This window comes from Ahaetulla prasina, chromosome 9 (assembly GCF_028640845.1).
Source record: "Ahaetulla prasina isolate Xishuangbanna chromosome 9, ASM2864084v1, whole genome shotgun sequence".
In the NCBI taxonomy this organism is placed as follows: Eukaryota; Metazoa; Chordata; class Lepidosauria; order Squamata; family Colubridae; genus Ahaetulla; species Ahaetulla prasina.
Window position 1 is genome coordinate 30687026 of NC_080547.1, and position 17278 is coordinate 30704303.

The 17278-nt window shown below is 43.3% G+C and overlaps 1 protein-coding gene across 2 annotated transcripts; it reads right to left on the minus strand.

Moving 5' to 3' along the window:
• Window positions 1–41: 41 nt before the first annotated feature.
• On the minus strand, window positions 42–13334 carry BRF2 (BRF2 RNA polymerase III transcription initiation factor subunit). 2 transcript variants are annotated; one of them, XM_058194005.1, is made up of 5 exons: window positions 13193–13334; window positions 11737–11921; window positions 11454–11513; window positions 8404–8725; window positions 42–2081 (listed from the first exon to the last, which is right to left on the minus strand). In XM_058194005.1, the coding sequence occupies exons 2-5, from the start codon at window positions 11888–11890 to the stop codon at window positions 1382–1384; spliced, it is 1236 nt and encodes a 411-aa protein (XP_058049988.1). In that variant the 5' UTR covers window positions 11891–11921; window positions 13193–13334; the 3' UTR covers window positions 42–1381. The 2 variants fall into 2 exon arrangements, with proteins under 2 accessions (XP_058049988.1, XP_058049989.1); XM_058194006.1 differs by having other exon boundaries at window positions 11737–11899; window positions 13193–13328.
• Between the last annotated feature and the right edge of the window lie 3944 nt (window positions 13335–17278).

The window sequence follows — 17278 nt, forward strand, 5'->3', positions numbered from 1 at the left end:
AACACTTAAAAGATCTGTGGGATGTGAAGAGCCATTCAAGCAACTACACTGGTCATCTCAGACTCTGGGGATAGGAGGCAAATCTCCTGCACACTCTTAATGAATGGTTTTCTCCCATCTATTCATGAGGGCTGGAAAAACTTGTGCACCCATTCAAAAGGTGGTTATCATCCCAACTGGGCCAATTCATGTCAAATCTTTCTATTGAAGCTTTTATATGTATGTATGTATGTATATATATATATATATATACATATACATATATACATATACATATATACATATACATATATACATATATACATATATGTTTTCTGAGGTTTTCGCGGGTGTTTGTATGTAGGTCTTTGGTTATTCGGGTTTTCTCCCGCGTAAAATCGGAAGTGTCTTGGCGACGTTTCAACGAAGTCTCATTCGTCATCTTCAGGCTTCAGCTTCGTGCTTTTGCTCCCATATATATGTCTTTGGTTATTCGGGTTTTCTCCCGCGTAAAATATATCTGATGTCAAACACAAAAGGTTATAGATACTAGCCAAATAACAAGGGGAAAAAACAGAAGCTGAAGAGTGGAGTTTCATTCATAAGATTTAAACGGATATGCTGATTTCCCATTTATATGGGAATAATTAGCTTATTTGCATGATGACATCATGACATGCACAATCATACTTATTCCTCTTGCCGCCCCCCCCCCACTTACAGATAAACAGGTATGTGGATCACAATATGCCCTGTTCTACACTACTTATGACATTTTCAACCTCAGTCAATGACTAGAGAGCCTAAGTTCACTTAACCCATTGAATGCTAAATGAATGTTACCTTCAGTGTTACCAGACTCACATGAGAAAGTTCTGAAATAACATGCATTGTTTGAACTGGAAAGAAGGACAATCCAATTCAAAACATAACAAGCAAAATAAACCAGGAGTGTATCTGATGCAGATCATTAAACTTTAATTTAGTAAGATTAAATCCATTTTTTTTTCTGATGTTCAGGACTAAAAATGTAGCAGAAGCACATTAGTGTGCTCACCAACAGACATCTAGGCCAAAGAGCAGCCTTTTAAGAAAATTATTAATTATGTTTATACCAACATCTAGCAAAGAAAAATAAAGCTCATATTCTATCGCTGCTTTCCCCAATCTTTATTATAACCTTCTATATTTGTTGGACTGTGAATCCAGAAAACCCCAACTAATGCATACAAAGCAACAGGCTGCAGAAGACTATTAAGATACAAGGTTGTTCGTTCCTGAACACAAGGACTTCATCTAATCTCAGGACAGACATACGTCTGGGACTGTGGACTATAAATGTAAGAAACCCAATCCCTGTCACCACTGACTGCAGGCTTTTAATACTCACTAAATACCTTCACTAATATAGGCGAACTTGCATTTTGCTAAACAGTTCCGTTTCTTCTGGAGTCCGGATGTATTGTTCAATCTCACTGTCTAAAATGGGCTCGTTCCCTGTGATGGCTGGGCCTTCAGGGTCTGGATTGCTGGTTCGAGGCTTCTTTGCTGGGTACAGGATACAAGGTGGAAGCAAAGGCATCCGCTTCTTCCCAGCAACAGAAGCCTCTTCTGTCAAAGCAACGGTTGGTTTTATAGGCTGATGGTCTGGTGGTGCTGCGAAGTTCTCAGGCTCATGGTCTTCTGTGGTATCCACCTTACGGAAAGCCGCCCGCAAAAGCACACGGCGATGTTGCAGCAAGTCTCCAACGTATTTCGACACAGTCCTCCGGTCCACTTTGAGCCCTCGCAACCAACCTAGTTGAGTGGTCATCTGAAGGAAGATATTATGCAATTCCTTCAGTCTTTGTGGGGCTGGTCCGGGCATGTCCATGCCAGCAAGCTTACAGAACTTTGTAAGGGTGCAAGCGAGGCGATCAACAGGTCGCAAAGACTGCCATGCCAAGAAGGCTGCTGCCATCACAATGGGGATGGGGTGTCGACCAGTCACCAGCCATGTCTCGCTGGCAAGCTCCACTATCTGGATTGTCCTTGCCAACAGCTTCTCCTTATCTTCCAGAAATTTGGGTGGGATGCTGGACGATTCCTGGAAAAGCTTAAAGCTGAAAGGAACAAAATACATTGGGGATATGGAAAAGCCTATCAATACAGCTCATGTTTTTGCTTTAATTTTATAGTTTTGGAAATATTACCTGCAATATTTCAATTTATATAATCTGAGGAAATTATTTTTAAAAACATCTGATTAAATAAATCAAGGGTTTGCCTGCTAATGCTCTGTCATCAGCAATTTTATGGTATTTGTTCCTTCCTTACAGGTAGGGGTGTTTTTAAAGTAAGAATAGAATAGAACAGAACAGAACAGAACAGAACAGAACAAGAACAAGAACAAGAACAAGTACAAAAACTAGAACTAGAACTAGAACAGGACAGGACAGGACAGGACAGGACAGGACAGGACAGAATAACAAAATAGCATAGCATAGCATAGCATAGAATAGAATAACAGAGTTGGAAGGGAACTTGGAGCTCTTCTAGTCCAAACTCCTTCTCAGGCAAGAAACCCTATTTCAGACACATAGTGGTCCAATCTCTTCTTAAAAACTTCCAATGTTGGAGCATTCACAACTTCTGGAGGCATGTTATTCCAAGAATGTCATTCCCATTTTAAGTATTATTTTGATCACTGATGGAGTTGCTTTACTATTTTAATTCTTTGGATCATTGTTTAGAAAGCAATAAATATGCTTTCTAAATAAATACGCTGTCTAAATCTCACCATTCCATGCTTCCTGCTCAGAAAATAACACACAGTCCATCCAGAAAAGTCAATTCAAAACAAAATGTTCACTTCAAATATACATCCTGAGCTCATATGCGTATGACATCGTGTGACATCGGTGGCTAGAAACCCTTTTTCTGCTTTCGGCACTGGCGGCATCAATTATGGACGGCTTCGGAGTTAGTCATGGATGGCATTGGCGGGCGAAACTTTTGCTGCATTATCTTAGGCGGCGTCAATCAGCCGAATTTCCATCTTTATTATGCCCCTTACCAGCCGTCATTGGCCTTGGTTCGTGACTGTCCTGGCTCTGTCCGTAGGCCGTGATATCATCTACTGTCCAGGGATGCCCTTTTTTTTCCTGCTGTTATTTATAATCTTTGCATGAAATACTCGCCTGCTGAACTTCTTCGATTGCGAGGTTTCCCCCGCCTCGCAGGAACGGCCCTCCGGGTTATCGAGGGCCTGCCTTAACGAGGGGTCTTGGGGACCCGGAGAGGTGGCATGCGATGAAGAAGAACCTCTGGGGATTTGTAAATAGGTTTTTTAAAAAAGGTCTTTTAAAGGGGAGGGAGGGAAGAGATGGGTGGGGGGAAAACCCATCGGGGAGGGAATGTCCAGTCCCGGGGTTTGTTCACGGCGTTTTTTCATTCGGTCCGAGGGCGGGGGGAGGGGGAGGGGTATGTTCCAGGTGTTGAGGGCCGTTCCATCTGTACGGTAAGTGGGAGGGGCAGATATAGCGGAAGCAAGGGGCCGTATCATTTTTTGGGAGCACGTGCTCGCTGTTTAAAAACGATCACGTGCTCCAGCCCCTTAGTCCTTACCCGTTCCCCGGAAGGTCAAGATCCTCAGAGCTTGGGCCTCCGGTTGATGTTGTGCAATGCCCGGTCCGTGGTCAATAAGGCCCCCCTGATCTGCGATCTTATTCAGGGGGAGTCCGCGGACTTTATAGGTATTACGGAGACCTGGTTGGGCACAGAAGGGGGTGTACCCCTGGTCGAACTGTGCCCTCCAGGATTCCGAGCATTCCATCAATCGAGGGCCCAGGGTAGGGGTGGAGGGGTGGCGGTTGTGATGAGGGAAGGTCTGGAGCCGAGAGAGTCCACTGTGCCTCAGATAGCCGGTTGTGAATCCCTCCTTGTGAAGTGGGGCCATAGGAATCAGATGGGTCTGTTGATCGCGTACCTGGCTCCTTGCTGCGTGACTACAGCCCTGCCTGAGCTACTGGAGGTGCTTGCCGGAGTGGCGGTTGAGATTCCAAGACTTTTGGTCATGGGGGATTTCAACTTGCCATCGGCCGGCTTGTCATCAACGGTGGTCCAGGAGTTCCAGGCTTCCATGACGGCCTTGGACCTGATTCAAGTAACTGATGGCCCTACACACATTGGGGGGTCCACATTGGACTTGATTTATATCTCTGGACAGTGGTTTAATGATCTGGTATTAGGAGATTTAGTGACGGAACCTGTGTCATGGTCAGATCATTTTCTCCTCCGCCTACACTTTTAGACCGTCGCTCAACACCGCAGGGAGACGGAACCAATGCGTTGGTTCCGTCCCAGGCGCCTGATGGACCCCTAGAGGTTCCTGATGGAGCTTGGGCCGTTCCCTGAGGATCTTGCCCACGGCACGACCGAAGAACTAGTTGCGGCCTGGGAACAGGCCGCGGCTGGGGCTTTGGAACGTGTCGTGCCTTTGCGGCCTCTGACCCAGCGCAGATCTCAATTGGCTCCTTGGTTCTCTGAGAGAGAGATGAAATGCCGGAGAAGACGCCTAGAGAGTACCTGGAGGTCCAGCCGTTCCGAGGCTGATCGGACACTAGTTAGGTCTTTCTCGAAGACCTACCTAGTGGCACTGAGGGAGGCGAAATGTTCCTACCGCCCGGCCGCCCTGTTTCGGGTGACCCGCTCTCTCCTACATCAGGAGGGGCGGGATGACCCCTTGCAGGGACGTGCCGAGGAGTTTAGTGGTTATCTATACGATAAAATCGCTCAGCTCCGGGGTAGCCAGACTGCACTGGCTACCTGTGGCCTTCCGGGCGCGCTTCAAGGTTCTGGTAACCACCTTTAAAGCGCTCCATGGCATAGGGCCGGGTTTGTTTTGTTTTGTTTTGTTTACATTTATACCCCGCCCTTCTCCGAAGACTCAGGGCGGCTTACAATGTATAGGGCAATAGTCTCATTCTATTTGTATATATTTACAAAGTCAACTTATTGCCCCCCCAACAATCTGGGTCCTCATTTTACCTACCTTATAAAGGATGGAAGGCTGAGTCAACCTTGGGCCGGGCTCGAACCTGCAGTAATTGCAGGCTTTGTGTTCTTAATAACAGGCCTTACCAGGCAGAGCTAAACCGGTTACTTACGGGACCGCCTACTGCTACCGAATACCTCTCACCGACCCGTGCGCTCTCACAGAGAGGGACTCCTCAGGGTGCCGTCAGCGAGGCAGTGTCGTCTGGCGACACCCAGGGGAAGGGCCTTCTCTGTGGGGGCTCCCACCCTCTGGAACGAACTCCCCCCAGGACTTTGTCAACTTCCGGACCTCTGAACCTTCCGTCGCGAGCTTAAAACACACTTATTCATCTGCGCAGGACTGGATTAGATTTTAAATTTATTGGTTTTAAATGGGTTTTATTATTTATACTGTTTTTAATAATTGGCTTTGTAGAATAAGTTTTTTAATTGTTATTTTAACTTGTATTTATATGTTTTTAATTGCCTGTGAACCGCCCTGAGTCCTTCGGGAGATAGGGCGGTATATAAATGTGATTAAATAAATAAATAAATAGTTTGGACCAAAATTGCGATGATCCAGGTGAGATGATGGAGACGCATCTTGTCAATGTTGTTTGGGATGAGTTTGATTCTGTGGCTCTCGAGGACATGGACAGGTTACTGGGGAGGTTACATGCCACTACATGTTTACTGGACCCGTGTCCCTCCTGGCTGGTGCTGGCCATTCAGGAGGTGACACGGGGCTGGCTCCAGGGAATTATAAATGCTTCATTGTTGGAAGGGGTTTTCCCCGCCGCCTTGAAAGAGGCGGTGGTGAGACCCCTCCTCAAGAAGCCTTCCCTGGACCCAGCTATTTTGGGAAATTATCCTCCAGTCTCCAACCTTCGCTTTGTGGCGAAGGTTGTAGAGAGTGTGGTGGCATGGCAGCTTCCCCGGTACCTGGACGAAGCTGTCTATCTAGACCCGTTCCAGTCTGGCTTCTGGTCCGGATATAGTACGGAGACAGCTTTGGTCGCGTTGGTGGATGACCTCTGGAGGGCCAGGGATAGGGGTTGTTCCTCTGCCCTGGTCCTGTTAGATCTCTCAGCGGCTTTTGATACCATCGACCATGGTATTCTGCTGCACCGGTTGGAGGGTTTGGGAGTGGGAGGCACCGTTTATCGGTGGTTCTCCTCCTATCTCTCTGACTGGTCGCAGACGGTGTTGACAGGAGGGCAGAGGTCGACCGCGAGGCGCCTTACTTTTGGGGTGCCTCAGGGGTCGATTCTCTCGCCTCTCCTGTTCAACATCTATATGAAGCCGTTGGGCGAGGTCATCAGTGGCTTTGGGGTGAGTTACCAGCTGTACGCTGATGACACACAGCTGTACTTTTCCACCCCAGGCCACCCCAACGAAGCTGTCGAAGTGCTATCCCGGTGCCTGGAAGCCGTACGGGTCTGGATGGGGAGAAACAGACTCAAGCTCAATCCCTCCAAGACAGAGTGGCTGTGGATGCTGGCACCCCGGTACAGTCAGCTGCAACCGCAGCTGACTTGGGGGCGAGTCATTGGCCCCAACAGAAAGGGTGCGCAACTTGGGTGTTCTCCTGGATGGACGGCTGTCGTTTGAAGACCATTTGGCGGCCGTCTCCAGGAGAGCTTTTTACCAGGTCCGCCTGGTTCGCCAGTTGCGCCCCTTCTTTGACCGGGATGCCTTATGCACAGTCACTCACGCTCTTGTCACTTCTCGTCTGGATTATTGCAATGCTCTCTACATGGGGCTACCCCTGAAGTGCACTCGGAGGCTTCAGTTAGTTCAGAATGCAGCTGCGCGGGTGATTGAGGGAGCCACACGTTGCTCCCGTGTAACACCGCTCCTGCGCAGTCTGGACTGGCTACCTGTGGTCTTTCGGGTGCGCTTCAAGGTGTTGGTTACCACCTTTAAAGAGCTCCATGGCTTAGGGCCCGGGTACTTATGGGACCGCCTGCTGTTACCTTATGCCTCCCACCAACCCATACGCTCACACAGAGAGGGTCTTCTCAGGGTGCCGTCCGCCAAGCAATGTCAGCTGGTGGCCCCCAGGGGAAGGGCCTTCTCTGTTGGAGCACCTATCCTCTGGAACGAACTTCCCCCTGGTTTGCGTCAATTATCTGACCTTCGGACCTTTCGCTGTGAATTGAAAACGCACTTGTTCATCCAAGCGGGACTGGCTTAATTTTTTAAACTTTTTGAATTTTAATAATTTTAATTGGGGTATTTTTATGAATTTTATGGGTCAAATTTGACGGTTTTAAATTTTCGGCCATTTATAGAATATGTTATTTTAACTTTTGTTTTAATTTGTATATTGTACTGTTTTTTTAATCTGGCTGTACACCGCCCTGAGTCCTTCGGGAGAAGGGCGGTATAAAAATCTAAATAATAAAATAATAAATATGCATGCCTCTGAAGACTCCTTAATAACAGCTTTCTTCTTTCTATTTCCCACCCAAACATAATAAAAATTCACCCAAATCAGACAGGTATGAGATTGCATTCAGAAATTCACCAGACGATTAAAAGCTGAAGTTTGTCAGAAGATTAACTATTAGTAACTTTATGAAATCTACATTTGAATCTTATATTAGGACTAACAAAACCAGCCACATGTAACACATTTTCAGAAAGCAGATTGGTTTAGGACAGAGGTGTCAAACTCAAGGCCCGTGGGCTGAATCTGGCCAGCGGGGTGCTTAGATCTGGCCCATGGGGCTGCCCTGGAAACAGCGAAGGACTGGCCCACAGTGCCCCTGGCAGTGAAAGCTCCATTTTTGCTGGCAGAGGGTTGCAGGAAGCCATCACAGCCGAAAACGGAGCTTGGGAGCCAGTTTGTTGGCAGAGCACTCGGGCCACCACGGGCATCCCCGACATAAGTGATGTCGAGTTGGCCAGCCCCCCCCCTCCAGCCCCCTCAGGTCAAACCCAACCCTGATGCGGCCCTCGATGAAATCAAGTTTGATACCCCAGTTTAGGAGAACTGTCAGACCTGCCTCAGTTTGAACCTCTAAATAACTACTGTAATCGATTTGACTTCTAGTAAACTATGCCTTTCTCAATAAATGAAGTTAAGGATCATTCTTACTGAGAGGTTCAAGCTAAGGCAGTTCTGACAAGAACATCTAAATACTCCGAAAGTGGACCTCCACCTCCAAAGTATGAGAAAACCTCCAAGTTCACTAGAAATATTTCTGAGCAAGCATCAATCACACTCAGCTCTATCTAGTTTCAGCAAAGCAGCTACACTGCACTTCCAATCTATAGAACTTTCTTTGAACCAATATACTGAAGCTTAAATAATAAGAATTAATTCCATCCATAAATCTTCAACAACTGCACACTAATGGTTCAGACATTTATGAGAAAAGAGCATTAAAAAAACCATCTTACCTGTTGAGGTGTGTTTTCACAAGATCAATCAAGCTCAGAGTTGGTACATCTAGTGTCAATTCCTTCAAGAACCGCAGGTAAGTTCTGGCAAACAGTTCCTTGTCTGCATAAAGGAGCAAGCAGACAGTGCCCATTGTCAAGGGCCAGTTGTGCTGTCTACAGGTCACAAAAACACAGCAACCTATAATTATCTCCTTCTTCTCTAAGCTGACCAAAGCAAAGCAGGGACATTTGATTGCCCTCTGGTAATAAGACACAGCTGTATCTTCAAACAGAGAAGGAAGTCGGAGAACTTTGCAGAGATCCTGAACACGTCTGATTCCTGTGGAAGGCAATGCAGATAATTAAGAAAATTGTCCATACCAAGGCCCTCCAGATATTTCTGGCAATACTGGCTGGGGCTGTAGTCTTTGAAGAACTATTTGACACCAACTTCTTGCTTCAGAAAATCTGTACTGGACAAATATCACTATTCTTCTTCTAATGGCATTACTGCATGTGAGGTTTTAAGAAAGACAGCAAGATTTTTTTTTCAATTCCCATTTTGAATAATAGAATTTACAAATATTTGCTTTTAGCAATCTTCTGGAATGGAGCAATATATTGGGGTTGGAGACAGACAGCAGAATCAATATAAGGAGAAACTCAAGGTATTTGCAAAGCAGAATGGGTATATATACACATACAGCCATATTGTATTTTAAATATTTTTGTTTTAAGATAATGTCTGTTCTTCATATAAAATAAAAACCAAGACAGCTTTACTTGATCAACTGGATTTTACATACATACTATAAAAAATATAAGGCACATTAGACAAACTAGTTAATAATTTTTATGTAACGTGTGTAAAAAAAAATCACTGGATCGCCCCTCAATATTTATCTGTAGCTTTTTATTCTGTGGGTGTATTGTATAGATAATCCTCAATATAAAACTGGTCACTTCATGACTGTTCAAAGTTGCAATGAGCCGCACAAAAAGTACTTATGACCCATTTCTAAGTTATGATATACACTCACATGATGACTTGATCACATTTTGGACACTTGGCAATTGGCTCACTGTTTGCAGCATCCCATCATCACATGATCATGATTAGCAACATTTTTTGCCATTTCCCAGTGTTCTGGTTTCTGGCAAAAAAATGCCCATTGGAGAAAATTGATTCACTTAATGATTATTATTTATTTATTATTTATTTATTATTTAAATTTGTATACCGCCCTTCTCCCGAAGGACTCAGGGCGGTTCACAGCCAAGTAAAAAATGCACAATACATTATAAATACAATTAAAATACTAGTAAAAAACTTATTTAAATTGGCCACAATTAAAATTTGGAGATAAAACCCATTAAAAACCCATAACTTAAAAAACTAACCCAGTCCAGCGCAGATAAATAAGTAAGTTTTGAGCTCGCGGCGAAAGGTTCGGAGGTCCGGAAGTTGACGAAGTCCTGGGGGGAGTTCGTTCCAGAGGGCGGGAGCCCCCACAGAGAAGGCCCTTCCCCTGGGTGTCGCCAGACGACACTGTCGCGCCGACGGCACCCTGAGAGTCCCTCTCTGTGAGGCGCCTGGTCGGTGAGAGGTATTCGGTAGCAGCAGGCGGTCCCGTAAGTAACCCGGCCCTATGCCATGGAGCACTTTAAAGACGTTCACCAACACCTTGAAGCGCACCCGGAAGGCCACAGGTAGCCAGTGCAGCCTGCGCAGGATAGGTGTCACTCGGGAGCCACGAGGGGCTCCCTCTATCACCCGCGCAGCTGCATTCTGGACCAACTGCAGCCTCCGGATGCCCTTCAAGGGGAGCCCCATGTAGAGTGCATTGCAGTAGTCCAGACGAGACGTCACAAGGGCGTGAGTGACTGTGCACAAGGCATCTCGGTCTAGAAAGGGGCGCAACTGGCGCACCAGGCGAACCTGGTGGAAAGCTCTCCTGGAGACGGCCGTCAAATGATCTTCAAAAGACAGCCGTGCATCCAGGAGAACGCCCAAATTGCGCACCCTCTCCATCGGGGCCAATGACTCGCTCCCGACAGTCAGCCGCGGACTCAGCTGACTGTACCGGGATGCCGGCATCCACAGCCACTCCGTCTTGGAGGGATTGAGCTTGAGCCTGTTTCTCCCCATCCAGACCCGTACGGCTTCCAAACACCGGGACAGCACTTCGATAGCTTCATTGGGGTGGCCAATTATCACGTTTGTTTAACAACTGCCACATTTACTTAATGACTACTACAATTTTTTTAAAAAAAAAATCAAGCCTGTTCGTGCCTTCACTTATGGCTGCAATGAATTACAACCATACTTCTGGGCTCCACTACAAACATAAGGGTTACCCTTTATGTAGTACTTGTAGGTATTGTGGGTGGGTGCATACAGGTAGTCTTCGACTTACAACAATTCGTTCAGTGACTGAAGTTACAATGGCACTGAATAAAATGACTTATGACCATTTTTCATACTTATGACCATTGCAGCATCCTCATGGTCATATGATTTACATTCAGACGCTTGATAAGTGGTTTATATTTAGGATGGTTGCAGTGTCCCAAGGTCATGTGATCATCTTTTGTAACGTTCTGCCAAGTAAAATTAATGGGGAAGCCGGGTTCACTTAACTATATTACTAATTTAACAACTGCAGTGATTTACTTAACTAATGCGGCAAGAAAAGTTGTTAAAATGGGGAATAACTCACTTAACTAATTTTTCACTTAGCAACAGAAATTCTGGCCTCAACTGTGGTCATTAATTGACTACCTGTATATTAGCACTGCTGCAGTAATGAGTTTCACTTTTTTATATAGACAATTTTATAACTGTATAATTTGGTACCTGGTACCAGCTCAAGAATAGCTACTAGGGATTTAATGAGCTCGTCCAAAAATATGAAATGGGAAAATATCCTGCCATTAACAAAGGATACAGGTAATTTAAAATGCAGAATGGCTTTGCTTTTAGAGAGGAACTACTCGTTCACAAATGGGAAGTACAGTAATTTCCATAATGCACCAAAAGGTGCTAACTGGTAATATTAAACATTTACCTCGCTGTAAGCAGCGGCTCAGCTGTTCACTTTGACCAGTACTTCGTGAATATGTCACTTCTAGAAAGACAAAAAATAAATTAGAAGGGAAAAAATGACAAAAAGAACATCACATTTCCCCAAACAACTTTTTAAAACTCATACATTTTTAATGTTCAATGCTTAAATGTGAAGTTTATATAAAAGGCCACAAGGGATGTTTTCATCTATGTAGATCACAGGTATCCAAAGTATACTTTATGATCCCAGGAGTTTTTAGTTCCATTGTTATTCTTTGATTCACCTTGTAAATGTTCTTCATCAGCGTACGTAGTGGTGAGAAGTCCTTCAGTTAGAATAAAGCCACAATCTGCACACACCAACTGGTTCTGAGTGTAGTGAGAATCCTCCACAATTTCCAGAGAGCCGCAATCTGGACACTTCTTTTGAGCGGACATTTTAGTAGCCTGACAACAGAATTACTTTAAACTGACAATTGAAAAAAATATTGGAATTTGATTACCATGTTTGCTACATAACTTTTCCCATATTCCATCCCCATAAATCTGCCTCCATCTACCTGTCTAATTTATATATTTGAAGTAATCTTAAGAAATTAACTTATTAGTTAGGAAAAAGTAAGTTTGACCAATTTGATGGGCATACTTCAAAATACAATCAGTTGTTATTTTAGCAAACATATTAATATCAGTGCTCAATCATTCTGTTAACTTTTTAATTCTTGTAATGCATTGTATGCTTCTCAGCAAGCTGCATCATTCATGAGTTTTGTGCATCAATCAAGCACATGCACATAGGTAGGTAGCATCAATCTAATCCCAGCAAGGATATCTTCTAATGCATTCATAATATATAGGCATAACATCACTAGAATTCCGAATAATCGGGATGGAAAGGACCTTGAACATCTTCCAGTCCAGACACCTGCACAAGCAGGAGACTACCATTCCGGACAAAGGGCTGTCCAATCTCGTATTAAAAATGTCTACTCTCCAATTTCTGTGTCTGGTAAAACAGAATAACAGAGTTGGAAGGGACCTTGGAGGCCTTCCAGTCCAACCCCCTGCTCTGGAAGGAAAACCTACACCATTTCAAACAAATGGTCGCCCAACCTCTTCTTTAAAAACTTCAGGGTTGGAGCGTTCACAATTTCTGGAGACAAGACATTCCACTGACTAATTGTTCTAATTGACAGAAAATTTCTCCTTAGAAATTTAAAAACGTTTTGATTATGAGATTTTATTGCCAGTGGCAGGCAAAGAGGAAACCCAGGCCACAGAGTCAGAGCAGGGGTCTCCAACCTTGGTCCCTTTAAGACTTGTGGACTTCAACTCCCAGAGTCCCTCAGCCAGCAAAGCTGGCTGAGGAACTCTGGGAGTTGAAGTCCACAAGTCTTAAAGGGACCAAGGTTGGAGACCCTGAGTCAGAGGACCTAAGTGGCCTAAAACCTTTTGCAATCGAAACAAAAACCACCACAGCCACAAAGAGAGGTTGCTGAGGCTGCCTAGGGATCTTGAGACGCCAGGTCCTCATTGTGCATACTAATCTATGGTTTTTAATTAAGGCAGAGCCCACCAAGACGCTTGTTCTAAGACCCACATAGTGCGATATCCCCCCCCCCTTCATAACTCATCTGGTCCCGGGAACGCTGCGGATTAAGAGAGTTGAGAGTCCTCACATCGAGCGCAGCTGGTCGGGGAAGATTGACCTATAGCAGCTGCTGTAGGGCAATCGCGTACCTTATTGCGAGTCAGAGGACGAGGAGGGCTATCCTCCCGCAGCTGTATGCAGCTGTATGCCGAAAAGAAACAGCTTCACTCCATTTTATTTAATTCAGCTCAAACCGGAAACAGACCCGCTAGGGGGACTTTTCTCTGGAACACATGCACTTTCCGGTCTACTACAGTATCCAGTCCGCAACGAATTCATCACCGTTCAATGTTTCCGAAGAGAAACAAAGAATGAAGGAAAAGAGTTCCGGGTGAGTTTTTTTGCTTATTTTCTCTTTCTAGAGACAATTTCGAGGAAAACTCTGGAGACCTGCTACGTCTTTTGTTCGAAGTGAAAGAGGCCTGGTGGGCAGGAGCGCATCATCATCATCATCATCATCATCATCATCATCATCATATTATTATTATTATTATTATTATTATTATTATTATTATTATTATTAAGCAGTTTAACTTCCTTTTCAGAGGTTCGACTTTTTTTTTTTTTACGTTGGGACCGGTTCTATACCAAGAGCTGAGATATTATGCAGTTGGGCGTCCGAAACTTAATTCATAAGTAATTGGATATTTTTTATAACAATAATCAATACTATGTCATCTTTATAAATCAGTAGCACTGTAGGAATTTAGCACCCACCCCCCTCCTAGAAGAATGAAATATTCTAGGAAATATTTAAAAAAGCAGAATATTATACCTTCCTGGATGAGAAAAGGAGAAACATGCTCTTGGAAAGCGGCCCCCACCTTTGTTAATAGCCCCAGAAAGACAAAAGACATCTTATCTACAACACAGAACACCTTCAGCTCCAGGGTGATGGGATTAAGACATGGCCCTCAGGACATGATAGGATTAGCCTCTACCCATTTCACCACATGGCACCTGGGAAGGTTACATCAGCCAGCAAGGCTAGCTAAGACCCCCACCCCCTGGGAGTCTGACAACCAATCAGGATACTCTTCCTGTGCCCCAGAAAGTTCAAAGCTCAGAAAAAGCATAAAACCAGGGAGCACACAGGATCTTGCGCTTTTCTGTTCAGGAACTCAAGCCATGTGATCCTGACCACCATTAAACCATCTTTCCAAGCAGCCTCCATGTTTCCAGTGTCTTTGTCCCCACTTGGAACTGAACCCAGATGGATATTTCTTCCAACAGCACCTTCCTCATTACTTCATAAATGTTTTCTTCTGAGAACAAAATATTTCATTGGATAAAAGAGGCTAACTCAGTGATTCCCAAACTGTGAGCCGCGGCTCCCCAGGGAGCCGCGCTATTGTCATGGGGGCGCCGCGGAATATCTGCGCCCGCTGGGTCCGGCGCTGATGCGCCATTTCTGGGGCGTCTGGTGCGCATGCGCAGTTGCAGGTCGGATTTCCGGGGGAGCCGCGGGCGCGTCTGGTGCGCATGCGCAGTTGCAGGTCGGATTTCCGGGGGAGCCGCGGGCGAAAAAGATTGGGAACCTCTGGGCTAACTTGATTTTTGCCATATTCAATGTAAACAAAAATTTAAACCTGAATTCAAGATTAACCTTGACTAAATATGGTTGACTAGTCTCTAGCTCAATGCATTGTAATTAGAACTACTGCCAACTGAACTGAATTATACTTGTTCAATATAGCAAAGTAAACCAGAAAACTGGGTTAATTTGTTAAACCAGGTTAAGTTACTGTTGCATTAACCAATTGTGCTAACACAGCCATGCAGTTAAATGTTCTGGATTATACATGTATTAGGCATAGTTAGTTTCAAGGTCTGCTGCAGTTACCCTAAGAAGATTTCTTATGTCAATTAAATTCCCTGTAAAGAGCAGAAAGTGCTAGGAAAATTGCAGTCGTGTCAATTGTATTGCTGTTGGCTGAAAAAACTGGCTAGATATTTAGCACCTCAGGACTGTGCTTTGGTAAAATATATGTATTCTTGATATTGTAATGCATTACAAGAACTGGATAGCTGTAACTAATCGTTCAGCAAAACAAATCCAAAAATTCCTTATGGAGAAACTGCTCCTTAAGTAGATACATCCTTGAACTAAATGTAGGTGCTGAGAATTGCATGTTTTACCATTAAAATGGTAAGTGGTTTGCTATTGCATTTTTACTGGGACTTTTTATTTTTCAGATTATCTTAAGCCTTAGAATTATAAGCAATTATCTATTAATCACTTGACAACTGAAATGGAATTTGGGATATTCTGTTTATATGTTACCCAGAAGCCCCAGGCATTTATTTGATATTCCTTATGGCATTGCCAGAAGATAACATTTGAGTTTCCAATCCACAGTCATTAATCTCACAGAAAAGGGGATCATAGAATCCCATTTAGGAAACAAAATGATCAAAAGCTGAATTTTCATATGCAAAGTACAAACTTTAAAATGCATAGTATAACTTAAGTATGTGTATGTGGGGGGGGTTGTTTTGTTGTCTTTGAGTCAATGTTGACTCTTGGCCGTGCACCAACTAATCCGGCAGTTTTCTTACTGATATTTTTTGTGTTTATTACCTAGCGCTGGGTGCATGTGACTGACTTATGGTCACCCAGCTAGCTTTATTCCTGTGATGAGAGAAGAACTCACTTCTGGTTTCTATCCTCTGGCCTTAACCTCTATAGCACAACAAACTGGTTAATGGTGCACTGTAGTCCAGAAATGTATGAAAGATTAACACACCAACTTCTGATTACACTGACCGTTAACGCTAAATAAATCTGATTTGAGCAAAGCATAGATTTGTTTTTTCCAAGTCTTACGATAATAGGGACAAAACTGTAGAAGCAAAGGGCCAGAAGTAGTATGCAAGCAATAACTAAAGTATTATTTTATGTCTTAATGCACTCAACTCCATGAAATCCACAATAAATGCTTAGTTCATTTTAAAATGTGTATGTTAACCTTTGGAATGTAGACAACAGTTCAGCCAGATATTTTAAAAGTTGTAAAAATGAAGCAACAATGTTGCTATCTTTGGAAAAGCAAACTATCATGTGAAATGTTTATTAAATACTGTCATAGTACTAAAACAAATATTTCCCCTGTAATTCAAGGAATACTGTTTGCTCAGATAATCCACTTCCTTCCCGTGCAGTGACTTAGCATAACAATTATTTTCCAAATTGGGCTCAGCCTATTCCAGCCTATTTAGCAGAACCAGCAAAGGACCAAGTTTTGATATGGCAATGCAGGATTATTATTATTATTTTAAAAAGCACATTTATCAGGATGTTGTCATTTTTAACTGCAGGATTTTTTTTAAAATTGGAACTACTTTTCATACTCTCATTTAGAACTAGTCATGTTGTCAAATTGTAAAAAAAATCATTTAAAAAAATCCTAAAACCTTTTACTTTTTTCAAATCCAACTGTTCCATTAGCAATAGATTATTGAAATAATAGAAAGTGAAATACGCATGTAAAATAGCCTGAAGTTTCAGTCTCACCAAATATGTAAAAACAGAGGAAATTAGAAAAAGAAATGTTCTCAGTATCATAAAATCAGGATGATTTTGATCATCCACATCCATAATCTTATTTTCTACAATTTCTATATTAGGTTTGTAGTGTGAATAAGAGATGTCATTGGTTGTTAAAATATTGGTATGAAATACAGGATTAGGCTGAATTTACATCCTATTAAAATCTATCACCACAACCTAAAACTTCATTCCTGTTTTGAGGAATGTGTGTGTGTGTGTGTTCACATCATTCCCTTTCAGGCAGGGAAAAATTTAGAAACTGCAAAAAAAGACATTTAAGGACATTGTTCAGCATTTGCACATCTGGAAACATCAGCATATAAAAGTACAGTAGATTTATGCCCCAATCATCAAAATTCTAACTTCCCACAAACTTTTATTATATTAAAAAATGCATTCAAAATGAAAGACACAGTACATTTTATTCCCTACTTAGTGATGACCCATTAGTTAAGTATTCTATTTACTTTCACAGATGTTCTGCTTCCCTCATTTGCTAATCTTTATCACATTCATAGAACTGCCTTCATAAACACTCATAAAGAATCATGAAGAATTCTATTCTATTCACATTAAGAAAATTATGTTTAAACAATGGATTGGATACATGCTTTCTAAGCAGATA

Excerpts from the sequence above, each read along its gene's own strand:
- BRF2 (XM_058194005.1), bottom strand. The coding sequence starts at position 11,890 with ATGTCCGCTCAAAAGAAGTGTCCAGATTGCGGCTCTCTGGAAATTGTG. Across the intron at positions 8,726-11,453 it reads GAGCCGCTGCTTACAGCGAG|GAATCAGACGTGTTCAGGAT; the intron begins GTAAATGTTTAA and ends TGCCTTCCACAG. Across the intron at positions 2,082-8,403 it reads GTGAAAACACACCTCAACAG|CTTTAAGCTTTTCCAGGAAT; the intron begins GTAAGATGGTTT and ends TGTTCCTTTCAG.